Here is a 27,785-nt window from a genome sequence, read left to right as displayed (position 1 = left end):
TGCCTTCTCCCTGAAGTGTAAGAATTGCGTGTACAGAGCTGCCACTTGTGGTCTAATTGGACAGCCTTTCATCCCAAGCCTCCAGGCTTTACTCAATATCCCTCACTATTTCTTTCTCCTCTCTGTCTCCTTGATTCCTTCCTGTCTGCCCTTTGCTCTTCTTTCAGTCCTCTCCTGTATCCAATTTCTTATCTTTCTGTCTCTCTCCTGTCTGTCCCTCTCTGTGTCCCTCTCTGTGATTGCTCTTTCTCGCTCCCTCCCTCTATCTCGCTCTCATCTGTTGGTATGGCTCAGGCTGCATCATCCAAGAGGACACGTGTTCTCTGTTTATTATAGAGCAAAAAAAGGGAGGGGGAGAGTGAGCGAATGAGGGAGGGTGGAACAGAGGTACAGAGATTCACACAGAATAGCCCTCATAGGGTAGACAGCATCGCTCTGAAACGCACTCACAAGCAAACAAAAAGAGAGGCTAAACACATCGAAATCTTTTTAGACGACAACAGGAACACAGTCCTTAAGCAAAGGTAAGAAAGATCTCCTTAGTCATTGCGGTGATTGTTGTAAAAAGGTGCAAATTAGAAAGATCATTCAAGAGAACTCTAAGACATTTGTTGTTAGGTTAAGTTGACTACTTGGTTGTTTTGGTGCAAGGTGTTTGAAGACGTGGCAGATGGACAGAGCAGATCAAAAAGTGCCTCAACAATGGGCCTTGAGGGACTCCACCTCAGGAGAAACATTAGAGTCCCTGCTGAGAGTATTCCAGCACTTGTGTCATAAGCTACGCTTCATAGTACCAGCCTCTGCATTGGCGTCAATGGGTAGTCGACAGGTTAAATTTATTAACCCTACAAAATAACTGCGTCAGACAGGGACGCTTTGTCAAAAACAGCAAGCCAGTGGTGGTCCATCCAGACCACCCCTTAAATTCAGGGTAAGTCTATTAACAGGTGTCCTTTTCCCTTCATTGGAGTAATGCTATCTGCTATGGTGCTGATATGTAATAACTGATAAGCACAGCTTTTGTTTTCTTAATCTCAATAACACTTCACAAAATATCTGACGCCAGTGTACCTGGTTGGGTGCCAGCTTGCATTGGGAGGCCAGGAGGGCCGTGGAACTTTCCAGGGTGGATAACTGGGACTTATCACAAGCCTTGACACTTTCATCTTTAAAGGGGTGATGGATGATGTTGTTAGCCTGTGCCTAAAGATGAAAATATTTATGTTGGATTTTAAATAAAACAGTTGGTTTAAATACAGCAAATGGCGACTGCCACACCTTTGGTTGACAACATAGCATGAAGCTGAAATACATATTATCTATGTAACTCAAAGGTTGGTGGAAATTCAAGCAGGTAGTTGAATTACTGTGTGTGATCATTAAATCTGCAAAGATGAATAACAATATGTGGCATGCTTTTTTTTTTTTTTTTTACAAGTGATTAAAGAGTAAGTAAATATTTTAAGTAATATTTATCCTTGTAAAAAGAAAGATGGCATTACTGACGCAACTTGATGCAAGGCTGATCCTTTTTTTTTTTTTTTGCTACGGATCCCTGCAAGACAACAACGAGATGCCCCCATTTCTACATTACATAATAATGCAACAGACGCCTTGGAAACTTTTCTGTCTCACTCTTACAAAACCTACACATCCTGAAAGCCTTCCCTGTTAGAACTGTTGGACTGTTCTCCACTGAGCATGGAAAAATATTTTTTTAATAAACTGCATGTTTTCTTTACTCTAATAGAAGCTCCTGGCTTGAGATTTATATAAAGAATGTCATTTATAAGGATTTTATTTATTTTTTATCCTTGAACTTTTCAATAAAACATCTTTGAAAGAGGCATGCCCTAGGACAAGTTTACATTTGAGTGTACAGGACTCGGAGGGGGCTTCCTGAATACTAAGATTTTTCTGAATACCAAATATTGTGTATAGCTGAATTACAAATGGATCTTGTTTTGTACTGATAGATGGGGCCCGGATTGTTCTGGAACTTTCCATCCAAGACTAGCTGCACGGTTCCACAGAGCCTGCTGCAGACAATGTACGTAGTTCCGCCTGTAACTGAGGTTGTAGCCTTTCTTTTCCGTTTTTTTAGCATCCATGCCTTCATTTTTTGTTTGTCTCTTTGCTTGTGAATTCCATGGCTCGTTGCTGTGTCTGACCACCTTGATTTGTCGACCAATCACTGGGCAATGGCCAAACAAGGTCAAGTGTCAATAACCATCATTACTCAGCACTAGATCATTACTCATAATTCATTGGCCAATAGCTGTTGATTGTTCCAGCTTTGAGTCTGTGACCAATCCATTGATGTAGGTTTATGTTGATTTAATGTAAAAAGATTCATTTTACCATTTAGGTTTCATCAACTATATAGGGATCTGAATTATGAGGTCTTGAATATCTTACAAACAGTTGTTGCTTGAGTTATATGTTATTTGATAAAAAAAAATTAAAAATAATGTGGATATATGTCGCCTTCAGAGATGTGTATCGACCTTGATGTCAATTGTTTTGTTTTGGTGGCTTTGGTACTTTGGATGTTTTTCTGTTCTAAAGGGTTCTGAAAATCTTCTTCAGTCCTTGACCTCCAGTGCCCCCAAGCTTATAATCAACTGAGCCACATGATACCAATTTCACTTTAATGAACAACAATAAATGAAAAAAAATCTCCATGAATAATTTGACTGCACATGATTGAAGAAAGCCATTATGGGTTTGATTGTATTATATTCTGACCTAAATAGGTGTGCAGCTGTGATAAAAGCCCAGGCCAAAGCTAAAAATCGCTTCATGAAAGCTTTTAGATGCAGGCTATTTATCAAAATGGAATCATTAATCTTTCAAGGAAAATGCACCTAACATCTCTGGATTGGTTTCCTACTGATCCATACAGTAGAAACCTGTTTTGAGGAAAGGTTACTGTACTTTTGGCCTAGGTAAAACAGCCGTATTGAGGACCACATACCAACTCACCTTCTGTCAGCCTGGCTTAGAGCACTAGGCAGCTCCTGACAAGAGGCAGTGTGAGGGGTTGGATACATGGTTAATTCTGGTGGTACAACAGGGCAGATAGCTGTTATTGACCCTTCGGATGTTACCCAGAATCCCTCTGGAGGTGTGAAGTGAGTTCTTTGAGGGATCAAAGAGTTTTTGTGAGTTCCACAGCTGCTTTTTATCTCAAGTTTTTACAAAACCATATTCTGTTATTGTCTATTGGACTAGGGCAGTGTTTCCCAAAGTGGGTAGTACGCCCCATAAAGGGCGCCTTAGGGCGGGTTATAAAAGGGGGGTGTGGCGAGGCCAAGGGATAGTGTAGAGTCAGCAGATTGTTGTGCAGAGAAACCTCTTCAGGGTGATATAAGACCCCCTGTGAAATTATCCCACTTATGTGGCTGCTTGCCACATAAGTAAATATATGAACACAAAATATTAATTTGACATTTTATTACCTCAAGATGACACTCAGGACCCGCTTGAATGGTCTGTTATCAGTTGTAGCGGTTGTTGTTATGGATTAACAGACTGCTAGATGGCGTGGTTGAAGAATCAGAATTGAGTAAAAATATAAAAGAACGATGCCTGGTTCTGCAGCAAGCATAGACAAGACTGTGAAAGTACTGTCAGTGCCAAATGAAAGCAGGCAATGAATCTACTTCTAATGTCACAACTACCAAAACAATGCGTTTACATCAGACGCGAGCGGCCTGATGTGACAAAACCAAATTGAAAATCAGTGATGCTGTACACTGGATGCGGCACGACACAACAAATTCCCGACGGTAAACTGATGCCAGTTCTATTTCCGACATATTCCAGCAACCGCACAACTTCTGACACAAAGGACACAAAGGTCCTGTACTTGCTCTGAAGCAGCAGCAGCAATAACAGCAGCAGCATAGCAGATATATTCCGCCAAGACAAAACATATCAACATGGTCATATCAATTACCTTGCCAAACACTCCTAGAGTTGACAATATTTTTCTCTACAAAAGGTGGGCCTGGCAGAAAAAGTTTGGGAATCACTGGACTAGGGTGTGCATCAGTTTATGATTGTAACGTTCCTGGAACAGTCAATTAAGTGTAAGGGTTATGTGAGCTTGTTTTATTCTCATTTGAGTATTTTCTGTTTCATCTTCCATCAACCTCTACATTTGACCTTATACAGTGGTTCCTTATAAGAATATTGGGCTTGAATGAAATCTATACACATTAGAAGAACAAGAAGATCATTCATTCTATAAAAACACATAGAAAACAAACTTAGCAATGATGCCAGGCTAGTTTTTAGTGGGTGTAAACAGAGGATAGTTTATTTACCTTGATGTTTGACTTTTGCCAGACAGCAACAAGTGCTTTTATAAAAACAGCTATAGCTCAGGTCTTCTGCTGATTTCTCCCATATTTCCACATTGACATAAATTAATTTATTTTTATTTCCTGGTATATTTGATGCTGCCAGTATGTGGGTGGTACTTAGCACTCTCTACACCTTGCTTAAGCAGCCATGTTCTTTCTATTTACCTTGATAATGTTATCATCCAAATGGCTAATTAAAACGTTGATCACTTGTATAACCTAATAGCGATGCCAACGAGACTGTATCGCTCAACTTCTTGACAGCTTTGTGGCAATTTTTTTTGCCTGTTTTGTGTTTAGAGAATGACTTTAGAAATCCGTCTGACATAGATTTAGTTGTAACAGATTTTTTTTGTGCACAGCATAAACACACATTGTCTTGTCCTAACCCAGTTTCCAGGTATTGATGGGATTCTGTATATCAGGTCAGTACCTTGCCTTTAAACATATTTATTGATTTGGTGTCTGGCATATTCTCTTCCAATGGTCATTCCGTTGTCATATTCCCTCATGCACTCTTTTTTGTCACCGGGCCAGGTCATATGCCAGCCTTGTCTGCTCAATCTCACTCAATATGTGAACTCGTTCTCTAAACATGTCTGAGAGTGGCCATCTATTTTAGTGACTCCAAACTCAAACTTCAGTTAGGACTAGTAGTGAAGCTGGTGAAAAGGATAAAGGAAAGTAAAGGTTATCCAACTCCGTGAAGATTGTCTACTGGCATTACTATAGGTTACCATGGCAACACTGACAGGGTACAGAACCCACAAAAAATAAATCTCTTTGACAAGGTTGGCTACAGGTTGTTTTTTGACATGAATGTGTTTATTAGTTCCCTGTAATAACACTAATGTTGTTGACTAAGAACTAGTTTAAAAGAAAATGTTATATTTAACCCATAGAAAATGCGACTGAAATATTATAGACTTAAATTATATATCTACATACAGTATATAGAGACCATAAACCATAGACAGACCAATACATTTTTAGCCAGTTATTAGTGGTGCATGTTAAGGTTGCTATTACTATTGATCATACTTAAGATTTTAGGTTTGTTTAAATCTCTAAACCTAAATGTTAAACTTTAGCGCATAACTCTTTGTTTAGGTACCTCAAATTGTGCAGCTTGAATTGAAGAGGTGTAGTATTACTTTTAGAAGCAATTGGACTTAACATTTTCATCTGGTGGAGAAAATGTGTGAAAAAAAGAGCCATATCTATTGGGGGTGGGCTCTGTTGACTTCACCTAGTGAACAGCCACATGCTAGAAAATACTTTAGCAACCACATAGCAATGGTGGTTGCGTGGAACCACTGGCAAGCACAGCTTAGGTTCTCTTTAGAAAGAGTAAAAATGTAGCTCTATTATAGTATACCAAAACAGAGTGCTAATGATTATAGTAATGATCTGAGAAAGGTCAGTACATGTGGGGGAGGAGGAGGGAAGATGGATCTACAGAGAGAATTGTGACAGAGAGGAAGGGAAGGAGGAAGAGAGGCCACTTGAGGGTATTGTGGTCATGTCTAGACCTCGTTATAATCAACTCATGGGAGGTGTTATGCAACCAAAATAATCATTCCCTGCAGGGCTTTGAATCATTCTATCCATTCACATCCGAGGGTTTGATTTACACTGCCCATGATTCCAGGACTATGACTTTTCTGCTGGCTTGAAGGGTTCTGAATTAAACTCAGTTACTGTTAGACTCTTCTAAGAGAATTATGTCAAAGTGCTCTGTCATCTCTTGGGTAAAGGTGGCAATATTCTGCACTAATATTTGGATTAGTTTTTTTCTTGTTTTCATGTTCTTGTTAATGAGGAACTCGTCCTCAAAGCACTTGTATTTTTTAAAGATGCCAAGAAGGTTAGAAGGTTAAATGCTACAAAAAGATGTTAATGACTGTTGCTTCGCCTACATGTTTATGCTATCAATATTTCCATTAAGGTTGTAAATGAAGCCATTCTTCTTAATCTTCGTCTATTTTTGTAGAATTATTAGAGATTAGTAAATTAGCACTAGGCTGTGGAGGTGTTTGTTAGCTTAGCATCATGTTATTGAAATATCAACTGACAGTGATGGAGCTCCCATAAGCCGACAACCCTCAGCTACACAGCTGGAGTTTAATAAGTAGCCTACCTAATGGAAAGGCACAGTACATTGTCTCATCCATCAACAGATCCCTTGACCTTGAGACAACCTGTGAGCTAGTGTCACAATTGGCGATGTGCTCCTGGCGATTGACAAGTTTGTACCTTTTTCGTATCATCCTGAACCTAACCACCAAACAACATTCAAGCCATGTTCACAATGCCACCTCATTATAAGTCCACAAAACCCCATACTCACATGCAGTTTTATCTTGTTTGGAGCCAGATTGAAAATTCAGCCCTGCTGAAAATACAGGTAAAACCAACTCCTGATGGTAGCTGGCTTTACATGTGGTGTGTCTCAATTCGCTCCCTAGTTCAGTACACTGCCCAGGTAGGCATTAGAATGTTGCAATGTACTAAAACATTCACTCCCTTGAAAATGTTGTCTTCTTCAAGTCATCAGATGATGTTGCTGATACGATTTAATGCATTATGTCATAATGTAATTGAGTCATTAGTATCCTAATACTTATTGGATCAAGGACCAAATGCTTATGTGTTTATGGATTCTTTCCATAGAGAACTAGGGAGTGGAAAGAGACACATGCTTACTAGCTGGCCCAAGCAAGCTGGTTTAGGTGCCTGGCACACAGTGGGTCAGAGGTCCACCTAGTCCCCACCAGCTTAGCTATGTTCCAAAACACAGCTTGATTCGTTGACAAGCTTTACCACCTTAAAGACCTGTGGGAAATTGTTTAACAAGTGCAGTTGTACATATTTCCTATTGAAACAGGAAGTTTGGGCAGGGCATAATGAAGAGGTTACGTCAACAGGCTTTAGTAACGTCGCAGTTGTAAATCTACGCACTTGTTAGTTGGCTACAGGTGGTTTAAGGGGGAGGGACATTTTGATTCTACAATTAACATCTGATTGGACAAAAATCTGTAGTGCAGGATGAGTCATCAACATTTGTGGTCCATTTTGCTAGAAGAAAAATTCTGTAAATTTTAAATGTATATCTAATTAAAGTTAATTTATTTCAACTTTTAGAAGTGCACTACAGTATAGATGACCTCAAAGCTAACAGACATGGAGTAAAAGCCACAAAACTACAGTTTTGATATCATCGGGTCTTTAAGCTGGTATGATCTGATTTTTCCCCCCCCAGCAGAGACCGGATACATGGTTTCTACATGGTGGGTAATATTACAATATTGGAGCAGCAAGACGGATTTGATTGGATTAGGGTTTGCTGTCGAATAGCCTTGTTAATCTCAGGTGTGTGTGTTGCCATGGTGATTGCAGGTTGCTCTCCAGGATGGCTGGCATGAAGGATCAGCAATTCACTGAGGAGAAACCGCTTCTGCCAGAATCCAGGGGACAGGAAACAGAGATGGTGAGTATGTGTGAGTGTGTGCATAGCTAAATATAGTAGATCGGTTAAAAATGTCAGCCTGTTTTTGGGCAAGAATACAAAAAATTGGATGTGTGTGCTCATGATAAAGGATGTATCTATGCTCACCAAATACTGCATTTTATCTTAATCCACACATCCACTTAATCTCAAAAGCATTGGGTTCTTACAGCCATTAAAAAGCTGAAAACATCAGGAAATTCTAAAATTGTAATATGCCATGCCAGGAATTTGATGAATTCTTAAGATACACTTTACAATAATGATAAAAATCCTTATCAACTAATCACAAATGATAATCACAATTTATTCGTCAAAGCTTGTTGAATGGATTTTTGTGTCTGCTGCTTACTTTCCCACATATCATTTTTTTTCTTCAGCTTCTCACCTCCGCCACCAAAGCATTGTCCTCCGATACTATTGAGGGCACTGTCTGCTGTAGTGTGCTGTAACTAGTGTTTGTGTCTATGTGTGATGTGGCAGGCTAAAGGACAGTGTGTGCACGTGCCGCTGCCCTGTGCTACGCCCTCCCCCAACACAGCTCGCCCCCCAAAACGCTGGCATGCCATCGCCCGACACTGGCTCGGCCTGACGCGCCGTCGGACCAGCGGGTACTTCCCGGTAGGCTGATAACTGCACAGACCATGTCCACCCCTCCAACTAAGGGATACTAATTTGTGTCAAGTCCTTAAATGCAATTATGATAGAAAAGACCAAACAAGGCCTGATATTTTCTCTCTACCCAAAAACCCATTTGGTTTCACATGGTATGATGAGTACAACATAGAAATGTTCTTTTTGGCTCAATGTTTATTAGCAATATTTTAAGCAATAGTCAATAGATTAAATAAATGTGTCATTTTTCATTTAAACTAATGGCTTTTCACATGATAATAGTATAAAAACAAGCAACAAGTCAAATTTGTGAATAACGCTTAGACTTTTTTCAGACAAACAGCAAAAATCAGTAGTTTGCAGTCAGAACTTCAGAACATCACATGAAATCTGTTTTTTACTGATTCATTTAACTGAATTTCACAGATTCATTCAGGTTTTTGTTGGTCAAATTGGATTTTTTTTAAAAACATGACTAAAATGTCATATGTAAAGCTTGGAAGTGCCAATTCACGCCTTTATGTTAACAAATGGCATTCACTATATAGTGAATGGATTAACAAGTAAATGATTTTGTACACAACTTATGCATAAATGAGTAAATAGTACAGTAATGGCTCTGCATATGTTGTCATGATAGCATGGTACCACACTCGTCTCTTAGCATTGTGCTAACACCTACATCATTACTATGGCAACATATGCAGATATGCTGGATATTGACTACACTGTGTAAACAAATAGATCACTTCCAAAATGGCATTGCTCAGGGTGGTATTAGAAATGCAAATCAGATTTATGTGCAATGTGGCCAAAGCTTTAGAGCCTGTAATGTCATAAGTTTCAGTTCCTCAAGAAGCAAAGTTGTTTACCCGTAAGGCTGCCCCCTTTTGCACTTCTGAGGTACTGCATTAGAGTTTTTATCCTGAAAAGGAGTGACACCTGCTGGTCCGACATTAAAACAGCTTTTGCTTTTCTGCTGCCAACAGCTCTAACTGCATGCACTAACCTCTTTCTTTAGGTCTGTGGGTTTATTCCAGCTGCTGCCAATCTGCACAAGAATAACATTATAAGTTATACTTGCTTCTCCAAAATGAATGCTTTGTTTATATCTAATGTAGTTCATGCTAACTCATGTTTCCTTGCCTTTTCAGAAGAGTGAGGGATTTTTTTTTTGTCATTCCTATAGTGACTGTAGGGATACAATTGTCTGGCAAGAAGATGCAGTCCTGTTCTCAAGCTGTTCTTTTACACCATTTTTGTACCCATTTCACCTTTTTTCTTTTGCACGTTGTGTTCTTATTGTCTTTACTCATTAATTCTGAGGTTGGACCAGCAAAACACTTTACCAATATACTTCCATGTTTAATAGAGTTAAACAGGCCTCATATTAGAAGTGAAGCAAGCTCAGCTTGCATGTTTTTATCTTTCCACAAATAGCTGCTGATCTGAAGCCAGCTTAGCCACCCACATACTAACCAACCAACCATGTCTAGTGAAACAACAACCAGTGGTGTGAAGTACTTGAGAAATTATACTTTATTATTATACTTAGTATTATTTTGGGGCATTTTTACTTTAATTTAAAAGGAATACCTGCACTTTTTCTTATTTACATTACTAAGTAAGGAGTAAATTATATGTTTTACTCCTTTAGAATTCTATTTAGACCTTGGAAATACATATATCACTCATAGTGATTTAAATCTAGATTCTACTTTCCAATTGTACAAATCAATTTTGCTTTCACTCCAAATGTTTTTAGCTAGGTATTTTGGTTTCTATACTTTAACTTAAGTATAATTTCTCAGTACTTTTTACACTCCTGAAAAAAACTCACAGTTACAGACACAACAGGTCAAGTAACTGTTTCCATCACAGAAACCCATTCCTCGGTGACGGGACCTTGCAGTGTGTTGCTCCAAATGCTTATTTATTGTAATAGCATATTAAAAACAAACGTACTTTGGCTTTGATGAACCTGACATTTTGTGTTCCTTCAGGAAAACTGCGATACCTTTGTGGCTACAGGAGACTGGAAGGTACGGTGACTTTTCCCAGTGCATATTTGTTGTTGACTTATGATTTACATGTGAGGGATTTTGAGCCATACGTGTCAGATTCAAAATGGTGTGGTTGACATAGCGTCATTATTTATTTTTTGGCATTTGATTATTAGACAGCAAGACAGAGAAAACAAAGAAAGAATGAAATACATGGCGGCACTGCTATGACCTCCAGAGTACAAATTCAATCAATATCCACTTCAGAGCACTAATGGAAAAATGCAGTACCAGCCTGCTGGTTAAAACTGGTAGTTTAATCGTTCTTTGCCAGATAATTTTTTATTACAGCTGTGATTTTTCTGGTCTTATTGTGCAATAATATAATATAATATAATATAATATAGCCTAATATAATTTAATATATCCATTATATAACTAAAGGTGATGATACACGGGGCAAATAACTGAAAATGAAAGTGATGAAAATGGGCAATACATTTCTATCTGGATAATTTAGCTCGGTTGTGGGCCCTGTGTCTCATCTGGTTGCCCGTTGACGGCAACATTGCCCAGCAACATTACCCAAAAAGTTGCCCTGTCATCACCTTAAGAGTTACACTCAGTTACAGAAATCCAATTGCAGTTGAAATCTGAGATAAAAGTTGGGGTATGAGAACTTTATCACCTCAGTTTTATCTCTGTCTCACAGTTTGCATCATCTCTTCACACCTCTAACAGAAATAGGACTAAATCACAGAGAAAATAATTTGAATAAAACAGTGAGAAATCCAAACAGCGGGTGGGGCTGGAGATGATAGGATTTGGAAGCCGCACACTCATCGAGTGAGAGGTTTTAATTGTTATGGAGAACGGATAATTAAATAGGTGTTTGGAAGTACAATATGGTTACCTAATGTACTAAGAAAGAAAGAAAGAAGATGACACTGAAAGTTAATAACCTAAACATATTTTGACTTTTGATGTGTTCACACAGCAACAGAATACGGTTGTCAGCCCTGTATTTGAGTCGTTAATATGGTATATGTTTTTTATAGTATGAATGGGCATAGGTTATTTACGGGAAGGACTGCATCAATGAACTCACACCAGTAAATTTTCAGGACTCAAAACCACATTCTCGGAAAGTCCATGTGAACGAAACTGGACTGGACAACTAGTTGCCTGTCACGTCATATATACAGTGCAAGTAAGCCACTCTGTGCTGCACAAACACGTCTACCATGTGTTGCGACGAGGTTTCATGTGTGGCTTCGGTAACTTGCTGTGATGGAGATATATGAGCTGTGTGTCATCTAAAGGTTTCACTGTTCTCCACCAGAGCTATCCGTCAGTTTTGTGTGCCATGCGCGTTGAATCAACTCCACAACAACTACATACATTTATCCACTAACCATTCAGAATCGTTCAGTTGCGTTCTAAAAGTTGTAACTTCTTCCGGAGTCTCTCCATCAGTGTCCGACTCCAGTCGGAACATTTATGGCTGAACACCGCGACTGACAATTTCTGACATTTTGGCGAAGTGATACTCTCCAGTTTTATTGTTGCCGGTGTATCCGAAGCACAAGCTCTAAAGACTCCTGGAGCAGCAGCTACTTTGCATTTAAAGAGAGAGAGACACACAAAAACTGTGAGTTTTTGCTCACAACCAAATAGGGGCACATTTGACAACCTATAATAAATGATCTGTGGGGTATTTTGATCTGAAACTTTACAGACACATTCATGGGACACCAGAGAATTATATTAGCTTCATCTTGTGAAAAGGGGGGCACAATAGGTATCAATAGAAATGCATTTTCTCCTAAATAAATGTTTGTTTTTAAAATACAGTTTTAAAATACTCCTATATTCTAAATAATATTTTAGAAGCAGAATTACACATCAGAAGATTAAATGGCTCATTTTATGATACATTTATGTAACTTGCAGTGAATTCAAGGTACATTCTATCAGTTTACTACAGTATATTTGTATTGGGATGGGCAGTAAAATTGTAGTTGCCAAAAATGTATAATTTCATTTGTTTGTACTCTACAAATGTCTGTTACAAAAGAATAAGCACTAAAAATCTGTCAGCACTTACTGTATTTGTGTGGTGTGATGCGGTGGGCAGTCCATTCTTTTCTTTTTTTTTGACAATGACAATGCAACTGTTTTTACACCTGTGTATAAGATCAGCACTTGAGAGGAGGAGATAGAGGTTGTGCCTTTAAGCGAGACAACAAAAGGCAAGTCAGCCACAAAGGGATTAATCTTGAATATACACAGAGAAAAATACTCACACTCAAAAGACGCAGACGCTTCCACATACACGACTCGTGTCACATTGAGTGTGAAATCTATGAAATCTTTACTGGCATTTACTTGACCTGGCCCATTTCGCTCTGCGTGTTGTGTCTTTGTCTAATAATAATATTCAGATGATAAATTTGCTCATGTAGAAGCAGTAAATCGTAAAATTCTATTTTAAATCCCCTCTATTTAGAGAATCAAGCACTATATCGCTGCTAAATTGCAACAAAAATGATTGAATAGCCATATTAAAGGCCTTTATGAGTGTGCGGAAGATAAAGATAAGGAAATATGGGACAAATACAGACAGAACACAATAGATTTAGACTGACACAAAGCCCAGCCAATCACAGGCAGCCTTTTGTTTGCAGTCAGCCAATGAGAGGGCAGGGGTGGGGTAATGAAATGTTTTGGGGGAGGGGACAGCAGCGCTGCAAAACTCCCTGGATGGGGAGAGACAAAGAGACGCCGTAGCAACTGCAGCATCTCTCTGGTTGCCTGCATCTGAGTCCTATTGCCCGGAGCGGACCTTGTCTTCTTCCTGCTCATACACTCCTTTAAGCAAGCGTACACAATCTCTAAAGAGCCATGCCGGAGTGCTGGGATGGGGTGAGTGGGATATCTGTGATTACAGGAATGTAAATAGAGAGTAAGAGAGACAATGCTTTCGTTTTGCTAATAATAAACAGCTAAAAATGGTTTTATATAACAATTTGTTGGCTATATTATCATTCTTAAGTGTTTAGCTGGTTGAATAAATTGTTATTTACTTGATTTGCCCTGTGGTCAGAAATAACTAGCTTGACCTACTGAACCAGTAATTGTGAAACAGTATATAATGTCCAATTATTTTAATTTATAATAGCTAGTTATTTTACAAAAAAAACAAAGCAACATCAAAAATAAAACGGAATCCTTTTTTTTTTTTATCTTCAAAAAATTTAATACTAATAATTAATAGTAAAAAAAACTATCAAGAAAAGAAAAAGAAAATAGAAGAATAAGATATAGACACTACTTGTTTCATCTTTTAAATCATGTATTTGTGATGTTGGGATTCTGAGTTCTGCAGAAATGTCCAGTCATGTGTGAGGTGGCCATTTGCACTGACACACTAACACACTGACACGGCTGAACCGTGCACTCTAATGCACCCCTGCAGTAACCTGGCGTGTGTGTTCAGAAACGAGTGTTTGTGCATGTGGTATTGATGATAAATCTTATGTCAGCAGTCTAATAATAAAAATCATCCTACAAGGACAATTGTGTGACCTTGAGCAATACAAATGAGCAGCTACAAGAGAATTTCTTGAGAGATTATGATGCTTAAACTATTTTCTGCCCCATATTTACATAGCATTGTGCTATCTAGGTCAAAATTCCTATTTATCCTATCAGTGTTTGTTGAATATTATCTCCCTAGAAAACATGCTCAACGTTTTTTGCGGCACAGTGACAGCTGCCACCAGATTTAATTTTGACCTAAACACAGAGGGACACAAACAGCTGCACTAAACTCACACACTCACAGACCATTTTGCGTCTGATCTGACCTTCCACGATTTTTCCAACATCAAAAACAGCAAATGAAAGGGGCTTAAACCCCACAGGAGATTTGTTTCCCGTCTCTCAGTGGATCTGCATAAAGCTGCCCGTGAGGTGTCTGCTAGGATTTGTGCATAACTCTGGAAAGCTATGCTGAAATAATCCTCAGGACAAGAAAAAACAACAACACGCACACATACATTCATCGCTCTTCTGCTTGGACAGATAAAGTCTGAGACTAAATGTGGGTCAGCCTTTGGAACTGGCAATTAAAAGCTTGTTACGTGACCGTGTGCAGTCAATCTGAGATCAGAGATGCTTTATGATAAATTAATTAGTCTTGTTTTTAACTCTTGCCACTGTTGATTGAATTGATTTTTTCGTTCCTTGCTGAAATTTTAGCAGTCAATTATTTTAGCTTGTGTTTAGCTACAACCTACAGGCTGAAATCAGGGGCCTATTTCAATCCAATGTCAAAAAGTGGCCCAATTTACTTGACTGCACCCTGGTAATTAGCCTAATACAAATTGAATAAAATGGTAATGTCAGTACTGCTATATATATACTGCATATATAAAGTTCAGGTCTCTCAAGTGATCCATTGTAGGTCAGTGTTTATTAGGAAAAGTCTGGCCTGGACTTTCTCAGACTGTTTGCTGAAATCGCTTTTTCTTGTTGTTGTAGGAACATGACATTGAAACCCCTTATGGGATGTTGCATGTGGTGATCCGCGGGGCTCCCAAGGGCAACAAGCCAGCTATCCTTACCTACCATGATGTTGGGCTCAACCGTAAGTAAACCAAGTTTTTTTGTATTTGTTTGTACAAAGGTAAACTATACCCACATCGCGCTCTCCAGTTCCCAAAGCAATACACACTGCACCATTTCAATCTTGGTACACCATCTTGTTGTTGTTGTTGTTGATACTTTATTGATCCTTTGCAGGAAATTATATTGTCACGGCAGCTTTAACACTCAAACAAAACAAAAAAAACAACAAAACAAAACAACACCACATTAAACAGAACAGATTACTTCTAACCAATCTACAGTTAAACAACAAATAATAATAACAATAATACTAATAATAATACCTATATAGAATATTCAGTAACAGATGCATATTCAGCACAGAATATTCAGTAACAGAAATTAATATAGAATATTCAGTAACGTGAATATTCATAACACATTAAACATTCTAATGGCCGCTGGTACGCAGGTCAATGCGTCTCCACGCATTGACCTGAAGTTAATTTCCCCATCTCCACAACCGAAAAGAGACGCTTGTGTGTTTGTGTGTGTACTTTTGCATATGTGTGTGTTCAAAGAGCAGCCCTCTGGAAGTAATGTGTGTGGGCTGTGATCAGAGCTGTAATTTGGATGCCAGCTGACTGCAGTTTATCAGTTCTGTTAACCGACTGCATGCAGTGTGAGATGAAGCCGATCTCAGGTGCACAGGTGATCAGCTATATAAATATATATATATATATATATAAATAGCTGTAACGGTCACCAGCTGCCCTTGAGAGCCACCAGAGGGCACATCAGACTATTGTCATTCCCTCACAAACTACATTTCCCATAACTCAGGACTCCTCATCCCTGATTGCATCCCCCGGTGTCTCATTACCTTGTTAGTCTCAGCATATTCAAACCTTGTACACTCATTCATTCCCTGCAGAGTCTTGTATGTTGTCTCACTGCATTTCTGAGTGTGTTTGTATCCTGTTTCTCCCGTGCCCTGGTTCTCTTGATTCTCTGCCTGTTCCCTCTAGTGATGGGAAGTTCGGATCATTTTACTGACTCTCTTGTTCGATCTCGTTCATCAAAATGAACGAATCTTTTTTCGAGTCATTTCGTTAATTTAATTAAACAGGCAAATTCCCCGAACACATCCATCTACGCAATCTTGATCATATTCTGAATTAAGAAATCCTTATAATGCAGTCAAAAATAATTTACAGGGAACATAAATAATGACTTTAACTTCCGAGTCTTTCGTTCATTTGTCACGTGACAGACGCAATGAACGATCATGAACGACTCATCACTAGTTCCCTCGGATTTCTCTCTTTGCCTCAGCCCTGATCTGTTATTGTTTGGATTGTTTGTTTGCGTATGACCCTTGCCTGTTATCTGGATTACGTTTTTGGATTACCCTGTTCAATAAATACTGCATTTGGATCCTCAACCTTTGTGTCTCAGAGCAGTACGTGATAATAGCACAGCTTTTTACTTCTTGTTCATTGTAGCTATACTTTTTAGGAAGGAGTTGCTATAAACAAAAGGGAATTAATGTCTATCTATTTTGTACTAAATGTGAATAATGGGAATTTAATCTATGGCATGATAAGAAACATTAGATCCATTTATGGGTCAGCAGAACAAAGGTGGCAGGGTCGCTATTGACCTTGATATTGAATTCCACATTCTGTCAATGTCAACATTGGCCGAGAGCTCTTTTCATCACTCACAGCATGACTTTCCTGTCCTCTACTGCTCCTCTCTCCATCCTCTTTCCACCTAATCCCTTCTTCTCCATATCTGCCCATTCCTCATTATCTATTCCTGAAGTGTGTTATTGTCTGCCAGTTCGTATATGCAGTGTGAGAAACAGAGAGAGAGAGAAAGAGAGAGATATGTAGGTCACAAAAACATACCGATCATGCAGTGTTGGGGAGGGGAGTGGGCAAGGTCAGCACTGCGGCATAGACTAACTCTGGCTCTCCTCTCTGCTGCAGATACATGTATTAGTATGCATGGCCATCCTTCCATCACAAAACATGACTCAGTGAGAGGGAAAGAGAGAGAGAGAGAGATTCAGATTTTTGGGGGATTCAGAAGACTTATAATACCGCACACAAGTTATATGGATGACTTCCAAAATTTCTACTTTTGTACTCCACGGAAAAGGTAACAGCATATGGGTTTGGAACAACATAAGGATGAGTCAATATTTGAAGAGAGAGAGAGAGAGAGAGTGACATTGACCACTGACAGGAAACACTGGCCTATAAAAAATGTAAAGTGAGCAACACAGCTGGGAGGGAATTAAAAAAATGGGTTCATTCACTTAAGGGTAGAGAAACTCGAATATGATTCATGCCACAATGCATCACCTTTAAGAATGTAAGTTTTTGGTTTAAAACCATGAGGAGGGTCAATTTTAGAAATCCAATTTCAGAAGTTAGTAATTCATTAAATCCATTGAAGGAACAGTGCGTCTAAAAAATAAAAAATCCTGTCATTATTTACTCATCTTCATGTCATTGCAAACCCGTATGTTGTTTTCTTATTTTATTTTATCTTACTTTTGGGGGGGATTCAGAAGACTTATAATACCGGCGCACACAAGTTGTTCCAAAATTTCTACTTTTGTACTCCACGGAATAGGTAACAGCATATGGGTTTGGAACAACATAAGGATGAGTCAGTATGTTGATCTATTCCTTTAAATAAACTTGAAGACCTGCCAAAATACCATTTGATGTTGATTAGGGAAATGGCATGATCTAAAATGAGTTATTAGTGCCGCTTGAGCAGTTAGCTAGAACTGTTTTGTTTGTTCATTTTATGATCTAAATAGGCCAATGATTCTGGCAAAAGAGATGAGCAGAAAGAGAGAACGAACGAACTGTCCCAAATTTGAAGTATTCTTTTATAATCAGTAATGTTATATAATGTACAACGTTATGAAAGGGGATTCAATGGAATCTGGGATAACAATGTATTATATGGTTGTTGGAGATGTACAATGTAAATACCACAGGCACAGTATAGGAACATAATCCTTCTGTACCATGCATGGTATATAGCCTATATATCAAGGTACCACACTATCTGTACCATCTGATACCATCATTTTACAAAGGTAACCACACAATACGTTTTTGTAAAGGCTACGATGTCTTGCTCTCTTTCTCTGAGCAGACAAGCTGTGCTTCAACACCTTCTTCCACAATGAAGATATGCAGGAGATCACTAAGCATTTTGTGGTGTGCCACGTGGACGCCCCAGGCCAGCACATTGGTGCCCCCCAGATGCCACAAGGGTATGATGAACACACACATTAACATTTATACACCAGTATTAGCCATTTTACGCACAGGATATGTAACGTTAAGGAATATATGTAGACATTCAATCAATTTGGAAAAATTATAATTTTAGCCTGTCAGCAGTTAACTGTCACTGCAACAACCTGCTACAATCTTCTTTAAATAAAGACCAACCTTAGGTATGTATTCCAAAGCATTTACAACCATTTAAGTTCAAATCTGCTCAAAAAGGCAGGTGACAGTTAACAGGTTAAATAAATAAATAATTGTGTTGTAATGTCGGTTACTGTACATTACCCCACTTATTGCAGGGCTACTCGCCAAATACGTGGACATGAAATATTGATTTGAGTTGAAATTATTTTATAATCTTACCTGTAGGCTATATGACCTTAAAGCATCCGCGAAAAAATGTGCAATGTAGCCTACTAAACAGTTGTCTTAGCAACAAGACGACCTCTTGGGACTTTCACTCACTACAGTTGAAAACTGTGACACAAGATGGCGCCAGTTGCGTTTGAATTAAAGAAAAGCGCGCGAGAGACGATGAAAGTAGCGCCTGAATGCCGCGATTGACCAATCAGAATCAAGTATTCCAGAGAGCCATTATCATTAAACATTAAAACATTTTTTTTTTTTTTGTCTTGTTATTCATAGGTATCAGTATCCCACCATGGATCAGCTAGCTGGGATGCTTCCTAGTGTGGTGCAACATTTTGGGTGAGTTATTACACTCTTAAAGACCCCCTGTGGTGAAAATCAAGTTTATAATGTTGTTAATATGTCTGGTGTTTTTAATAGGCTATGCTTCAAGGCAAACCATGTGCAAATTCATAAGTCAACACCATTGCTGCTGAGTATTTTCTCCTTAAAACTGCAGTTTACTGAAGACAGTCTCAAAAACGCAGTTTGAAATCATTGGTTTTTACACATTGTAGGCTAACCAATCATGTCAGGGCGTTAGGGCGGGCTCTAGCATATCATTAACTGCTGCTGCCAAGTAGGGGTTCTCAAGAGAAGCCAGGTTATCCCGGTATATTTTTCTGCCGACATGAAAAATCGTGTATATTTAGCTATATAGCGGGTGAATTATATTAGATATATTACGATCTATGTTATGATGAACTATATGTCTTTCTCCACTGACGTTCCAACTTCCAAGTTGTTCAAAGCGTTTCAAAGGATACTGATTTTTAGAAGGCAGCTCTCTGGTGAACGGGATGGTTTGTGTAACATTAGCAACACATTATTAGCTGTTTGATAACGTAGTCAAGCAAAAGGCCAATCATTTTAATTACCAATATGTGTCCAACATTGTAGAGAGCAATACAAAACTAATGACCACTCTTATACATTGACTTGTAGAGCCTGTATGAGTGAGTGGAGGCGGGGATAGTTTGCATATTCATGGTTCCGCTCACTAAATAAAACAAGGGTGTACTACATTCAAGCCATTTTAAGTCATTAATATATATATATTTTTTAACAGGAAAAAACTTTTAAATACGTCATTTTGGTGATCAGAGATGCGTTAAGGGACAACATTATTTGACTATAGGGGGACTTTAAATATAGGCTGTTATGCTAATGTAATGATAACCTATTGCCAATATACATTACTCAATGTTCTCTTTTCTATAGCTTCAAGAGCATTGTGGGAATTGGAGTCGGGGCTGGTGCCTACATCCTCGCCAAATTTGCTGTTAGTATTAAATCTCAGCCTTTTATGTTGGTCAATGGTCTTTTCAATCACATTCGGTGCAATTCAACTGTGCTTTCTACACGTAGCTGATTTTCCCTGATCTTGTGGAGGGTCTGGTTCTACTCAACATTGACCCCAATGGGAAAGGATGGATCGACTGGGCTGCTACAAAATTGTCTGGATTCACCAGTGCTTTACCAGACACTGTCCTGGCCCACCTCTTCAGCCAGGTAGAAATTAATCTACATTTCTTACGTTTCACTATGGATACACATATAGAGTAACCTTATAAATAAATAATAAGAATTAAACTAATAGTAAATACACATCTAAGACTTAATTTCTAAAGTATAAATGCCAATGCTAAATTGATATCTCAAGCTAAATATTTAGCTAACATAACATGTATTATTGTATGTGAATTACAGGAAGAGCTTATGAACAACACAGAAATTGTGCAAACCTACCGCCAACAGATCAATAACACCGTCAACCAGTTTAACCTACAGCTCTTCTGGAATATGTACAACAGGTAACTGCACACCACCTTGCTAATATGTATACAAAGTGATACATAATGCATGCATTGAATAAAAATGCTGATTTGGTTAAAAAAAGAAAAAGGCATGGACATGACATGGATTTTTTTTTTCTCTAGCCGCAGGGATTTGGAAATGAACCGCAGTGGCTCTGTGCTAAATGCTAAGACCCTGAGGTGAGGACTATGTTAATTTGACTCTGACTAGTATTCACATTTACATACGCCTGTGTGATCAGACTAAATTCTCAATTCTCATTCTTGCAGGTGCCCGGCCATGCTGGTCGTTGGTGATAATGCTCCGGCTGAGGAAGGCGTGGTGAGTCTTTGTGTGTGATATTTAGGGAGAAAAAAAAATGTAATTATGTTTTTCTCATCATTTTCATTTTCGTTTCAAATTTTCTTCCTCCAACCAAACGTCTCTCCTTTCCGTCTTTCTGTCATATTTGTCGAACGAGTACGTATTTTGTAATTCAGAGACAGCCAGGTCAATCCCCTCTGCATTCCTTTCTCTTCCTTTGTTTTGCTCCCTCTTTCTCCATTTTTCTCGTGGGAGCAGATGGCACTGGCCCCAGGGTTGATCTCCCGGGCTTTGCCAGCTTGTGTGCACTGGATATTTTTAACTCTGTGCCATGGTCCTTTAATCTAACATATGAAAGCTGGGTCAGTGCCCCATCACATCTAATCAGACACACAGGGTGAGAGATGAGGAAAAAGAGGGACACGGTGAAGGAGGGGATGAGATGGATGAGTGAGAGGTAAATGAAAAAAGGATGAGAGAAGAGAAGGATTTGAGTAATTTGGGTCAAAAGGAGGAAGATGAAAAGGTGGGAGCAGAAGAAACAACAGAAGGATGAGTAAGAGATTAAGACGAAAATAAATAAATAAATAAATAAATAAAGCATGGAAAATTCTGAGAAAAATGACAGATCAGAAAAGCAAGATGCTACCAGTGAAACGTGTGGAGCACCAATGAGCACCTACTCATTTCTGATTATTACAATATTCCCCATTTTATAATTATAGTAACAGCAGTAGTACTATTAATTGTCTGGTTTTACTTCAGTTTCTGGTCTAAATCATCCATATCTTAAAATATATACAAAAATTATTTTAAATTATTAAAAATTTATAAAAATTATATATATTTAAATATATTGGTTTGGAAAGATGGGTTCCCACCATCAGTATCACATCCATTGACTAATGCAGACACTTGTGGTGGAAGTTTTCATTAGAATCGTGAACATGCTAAAAAGTGGGCACCTATCCCATTCCAAAAGTGTCAGCGCCGGACCGAACAGAGCCTGCAGACAGATGCGTCTGCGCAGCTGTCTTTCCTTAGTGCTGGAATATGACTCATCTCTGCAGCGCCGCTGTAACTGGGTCAGACCTCAAGAACACACATACGTACTCTATCTATATATATAATCTCCTCGCTTCATCACACCATCCATTTTAATGCCCATTCAACTGCCTTTTGAAAAACTTGTTTTATCTTTTCTTTATAAAAAAACTTTATAAAATTTGTACGTTTACACGTTTGTTAAAAACAGTATAAATGCTTTCTGTTCTTAGGTTGAGTGCAACTCAAAGCTGGATCCAACCAACACCACATTCCTGAAGGCAAGCGAACAAACATACTGTAGAAATAGAGGCAAAGCTTTTCACTTTGAACATTTTGGCACATACATTTTCATAAATATATGATAAAAATGTATTTGGTTTGTTTCAGATGGCTGATTCTGGCGGAATGCCTCAAATTACACAGGTGAGACTGCTTGACGTGTCTGATCTCAGATCAGTCTTTAACAAATAGTCCATTGCAATGGTGACCCAACACAGTACTAGAATTTTTATTGTACAAAAGTAATAAAAATGTCCTTAAAAAGGAAAAATTTAAGTTAAAACTAAATTCATACGGAATTTTTATAATTTCAGCAGCCAATAAAATGCTGTAAAAAAATTTATAAAAAATTGCAATTGAACCGTAAGTCTCGATCATACTTTTTTTTTTTTTTACAGCCTGGAAAACTAACTGAGGCTTTCAAGTACTTCCTGCAGGGAATGGGCTACAGTAAGTCTAATTCATTTAATATCATTTTGACTATTTACTAACAAATGTTTCAGGGCAAAATCAGCACCGAAATCAGTTCATTTAATGATTCTTTCTCTGCCAAATGTAAACCGATCCAATATTTTCAGTGTGTCCTTTCTCCCATGTGTGTCTTAATCCCATTTTGAGACAGTTGTGAGTGTATGCATGTAAATAAATGTCTGTGTGGAGGTGTTGTATTTCTATAATCTGTACTGTATGTGTATTTTCCTGCCCTTTCTCAGTTGCTTATGTCAAGGATCGGAGAATGAGTGGGGGGCCAGGTACTTCCTGCTTCCTGTTCACGCCTGCCCTCTTCCTCATGTAGATGATACATGTAGTTTAGTCTTCTAATCCCTTGCTTTTTTGATTGGCCTTGATTAATTTATGTATTTGTCCTTCCCAGACTGATATTTCCATTCATTCATTATTTCCTTTATTGATCCGTAATTTTTCCTCTGGAGGAAAAATGTGCTTTGAATGCGCTCTCAAGCTCTCTGCATGGCAGTTATTTGAAAACATAAAGTTAGACTAAAATAACATGAAATATTTTTTTAAAGTTTCAAATAAATAAAAATATGCACCCTTTTCCTGAAATTTCACCTTTAAAAGAGCGTTTGTAGGCTGCAAGATGTTTTGTATTTTTATAATATTTATATATTTTTACATACTATTTTCTGTTTCAGATTTATTGGAATGAGTGTGAAGTCAGTGACGATATTTTCTTATTTTCAGTACAAATATCTAAACATAAAACCAGACACAATTACTTGAGAAGCGAAAATGCATAAAATATTAAGACTATTTATAATCTTTTTTTCTTGGCCCATTCACAAAATGTTTTTCTTGTTTTGATCAAAAATCTAAATGGTTGGTTTATGTTTAAAACAAGGGGAAATATTCAAATGGGATAAGGGAAGTGAAATCTACAATGAAAATATGTAGACATATTTGCTTGTGTATGTTTAGATATTGTTTTTTACTGAAAAACAAGAAAAATACTGATTTAAGGAAATTACTTTTTGCCCTGAAAACATGGGCATTTAGATATGAAGATTATGATTGGATATTTTTTAGTTGGATTTGAGTCATTCTGGTGTATTTGCGGTGGAATGTTACCAGCTTGAGGCTGAAATTATTCTCGACCAAAAGTTCAAGCATGTCATCCCTGCCTCCTCTGCAACACATCATGCAGCCCAGATGAACTTCCCTGTGGATATGAAATGACTATTCATCTCTCTTTCTCTCTTTTTCTCTCAGTGCCTTCGGCCAGCATGACCCGTCTTGTTCGCTCTCGAACAGCTTCTCTGACCAGCGCCGGCTCCGTGGATGGTTCTCGCAACCGCGCATGCACAAACTCAGATAGCAGTGAGGGAGTTGGGCAGGTCAGCCACACCATGGAAGTGTCCTGCTGAACACTCGTGCACTGTCTCACACGCACACATTTAGAGAGAGACGTGGCATGGAAGGAGAGCGTGAGAAGAATGAAGGTCTCATACTGCTTTCATTCTTTCTTTCTCAGCCATTTTCTATGTCCCTTTCTCTCCGTTTTTCAGTGTTAGCCCTCATAAAGGATTAGTTCATCCAGAAATTTAAAATTCTTCAATTATTTAATCACCCAGAAGTCTTCAAAAACCTGTCTGACTTTATTTCTTTTGTAGAACACAAAATGAGATATAAATTTAGTCCAAGCTACTGTTTTCCAAATAATGAAAGTGAATGGTGACCACAACTTAACTGCAGTGAATAACACTTCAGAAGACTTGACAGATCATATGCAGTATGCACCACCTTTATGATGCTTGCATAGTGCTTTGTCTCTTTAGGAGCACGACAACACTTGGTCCCCATCCACTTCCATTGAATGGAAGAGAGCAGCTTGGACATTCTACTAAACATCTGCTTTTGTGTTCCACAGAATAAAGACATAGAAGAAGTTTTTTATTTTGAGTTGAACTTTTCCTTTAACCTGTAAAAATTAAGACTTGCTATCATTTTCCTCTTCAGAACAGTGTTTGGTTTCCCCCAATTTTGTAACACGGATACTTAACGCTCAATGTGTCAGTGTTTCTGCACCCTTCGCTTGCTGCCTCCGGCCTTCACCTTCTCCTAAGACAAAACTACAAGTCCCATCCGCCCCTGCTCTCACTCATTCCTGTCCTATGACAGTCTTTGAGGAGTAACTGATGGATTGGGTCACAGGTTGGTCCTGAGGAAGAAGACGAAACAAAGCAAGAAAAAGAAGAAGGGAAGGTTCTTAATCCAGAGGGTGATTTATGAGTGACATTTGTAACCGTGCTATGCTCTCCCTCTCAATTATGAATGAAATCAAAGCGATTGTGTAGTCGGAAGAGGGCGAAAATCCCATAACCAGTAAACAGTTGCTTTCGGCTAATCATCTCAGCTCATTCAGTCATTGGGAGTGTATGTATCACCTCATACTGTAAGGAAGAATCACCGTTTTGATCGTTTTATTTGCATTATTTGAGCTCAATTTGATACCATGATTGGATTTCTTATTTGAAATATGTAAATGAAGTATGAAAAACAGTTTTAAACAAGTTTTCACCATTAAAGTAGGAGCCGAAGTTGTTTGACTTGACCACTGATTTGCCTTAAAGGGTTTTTGCCATGTTAGACTGCTTAATTTAGCCATTCACTTTCAAATCAAGTCTTACATCATAAAAGACAATATATGGTCCAACACAAATTCCCTTTTAGTGTGCACTCACTGTCATATAAAAGTGGCTTTGCCTGGGATCGTTTCTGTACAATCTCCTTTTTGTAGACAATCAGCTTCTAACCCAAATCAACCCCAAAAATAGGGTTTTCAGTGCGTCGTTAATGGTACAGAATCAAGGCCTCCCGCTTCCCTTACAGCACCCAGCCCCGCACGAAGAATATACCAAAGCTACTGATATAAATGCACACACGAATGTACACATACATGTTCCAATGAGGGCTGGGCTCTGCAAGGTAACTTGTGTGCATATACTTTCACACACACTCAAAATTCATGTGTACTCAACGCTGCTTGCAAATAAATTACACTGAAGGATTCACGTGTATTAGAATCAAGCAATATTCAGTTATTTAAATATGATTGTAACTACAAAGTGCAAGCTTGTTTCATAATTTAGATCTGTACATTCACATTTAGTTATTTTTTGTGCTATTTTACAGTGGACCCTTTTCTCAATGGACCTTTTCACACGGCTCTTAGTCAACATCATAGTTGTGAATCGAAAGTACAACAAATTATTGTTTTTGCATTCCACTTGACTAGCATTTGTAGCGAGAATAAATGAGAGATTGATTACGGTGGTCAGAAGAAAGATATTTTCCATCACTCCATCAGCCGTTGTTTTAGAAACACTGTTTTATTTCTGAAATTTAATGCCAAGTAATATAACACAAAGTATAGTGTTATAACATGAAATTTTGAATTTAAAAAAATGCTAGATTTGTGATGTTGATAACTGTGGGACGTGCCATCTCAGTCTGTGAAGAAGGTCCATTATTGGAAAGATCTGTTGTTGATGTATGTATACAAACCGCACAAAATAATCGAAAAAAAGCACCACAAACATTCACATAAATGAATGAAATTGAATGACCTTATAGAGATGACTGACATGAGCTCAGATCTGATTGGCCCGGAGCTGCTAACATGGGACTTACGAGGGCGAAGCAACCATTGACTTTGCATTCCACTCTCGCTCTTTTCTGTCTTATTGAATGTCAGTTTTCCTGAAGCTTCCTCAAACAGGAAGTGCACAATTACAACTTTTCAGGGGTGTTTCCTGTGTGTTTGTCTGTAAGGGGCGGGGCTTTCTGGAGCATGTCGCTCCAAGCTCGGAATGTAGGGCAAATCCCACCCCCCAACAAACCCAACCCCCCAAAACAAGGTGCCCCGCCCCTCACAGACACTTCCAGTCGCCCCCAAAGGGCTATCGACCCAAGCAACGCATTGTGATCGACCTCACTCCGTGCAAAGCTGGGCGCAGTACTGTAGATACAAAGAGAAAGATGAATGCATGAAACGGAATAAACAGTGAATGTGAAAAAAGAAAGAGAGGGAGAGATGGAACGAAAGGACCCATTAAAAGCGGGAGGGTTAAAGACAAGTTCAAAATATCGACAGGTTTCCTCCTAAAGACTCAATAGACAAACACATGTTCTTCCCCAGTATTGATTTGTATGAGTTTTGAGAATGCAACCTCGTGTTTGTGTTGTTTTCCTGATTTCCTGTCTGAAGTATGCAGTCGTTAGCTCTTATTAAGAGATACAGAGCATGCCCACCTTTCAAAGGTACATTTTTTCTCCGATCCCTGATCTCTGCCCGGGGGCCCTGAATGTATAATGTCCTTTGGAAGTGCTGTACAGTATTGTCGATGTGGCCGTGGCCCCATATCACCTTTACTCGAATCAGGGCTTGCACCAGTTTGACCTGCCACACCTGCCTTCCCTTTCAACCCTTCCCTTCTCAGTCTTCTACGCTGTAGATACTTGCTGTTTTTAGGGCGTAAATCTAAAAATAGGTCCGTACCACTAGCTTTTGTCATGTGGAACTGTTATACTTTGGATTTTCCTTGAGTTGCTTTTTTTTATAATATAGTAATTCTTATTTAACCACGTGTTGCATCTCTTCTTGTGAGAATTCAATGAGTATTATTATTAATAATATGATTACAATTGTTACGATTAGCCATTGTTTTATATTAAGCAATAAGTTGTTGATGTTTTTGTTTTTTCTGGAAGGGGGCTGGTTGTTACAAATATGTCTAAAGATACAGTAGGAGTCACTCTTAACCTGCTTTACCATAAGACAACTATGAAAAATAATGTGTTTATGTAATATGTACATCTATATACAAGCTGTCACTGTCTGTGTACTACAAATATGAACGTGCAACAAATAAAAATGGATATACAAACAGGATCAGGTCTTTTAGTTATTTTCTTGCAGTTTGACTTGTATCGACTCACAAGAAACACACATACACACACACACACATTAGTATATATAAAT

General features: G+C 38.5%; 1 protein-coding gene across 10 annotated transcripts; it reads left to right on the top strand.

Annotated features, from left to right (window-relative positions):
• Positions 1–302: 302 nt before the first annotated feature.
• ndrg4 (NDRG family member 4) lies at positions 303–27,695 on the top strand (the record flags this gene model as incomplete). 10 transcript variants are annotated; one of them, XM_084396577.1, is made up of 18 exons in its annotated part: positions 357–524; positions 1,977–2,050; positions 7,770–7,860; positions 8,362–8,499; positions 10,497–10,535; positions 15,042–15,147; positions 18,291–18,411; positions 19,076–19,138; positions 20,060–20,120; positions 20,207–20,350; positions 20,549–20,652; positions 20,779–20,835; positions 20,926–20,977; positions 22,237–22,284; positions 22,394–22,429; positions 22,684–22,735; positions 22,999–23,037; positions 24,014–27,695. In XM_084396577.1, the coding sequence occupies 17 exons, from the start codon at positions 1,977–1,979 to the stop codon at positions 24,166–24,168; spliced, it is 1,380 nt and encodes a 459-aa protein (XP_084252703.1). In that variant the 3' UTR covers positions 24,169–27,695. The 10 variants fall into 10 exon arrangements, with proteins under 10 accessions (XP_084252705.1, XP_084252703.1, XP_084252707.1 ...); XM_084396581.1 differs by lacking the exon at positions 8,362–8,499; XM_084396578.1 differs by lacking the exon at positions 22,999–23,037.
• Between the last annotated feature and the right edge of the window lie 90 nt (positions 27,696–27,785).

The sequence above is a fragment of the Rutilus rutilus genome (genome assembly GCF_951802725.1).
Source record: "Rutilus rutilus genome assembly, chromosome: 23".
Lineage (NCBI taxonomy): Eukaryota > Metazoa > Chordata > Actinopteri > Cypriniformes > Leuciscidae > Rutilus > Rutilus rutilus.
This window is presented reverse-complemented; position numbering and strand designations above follow the sequence as displayed.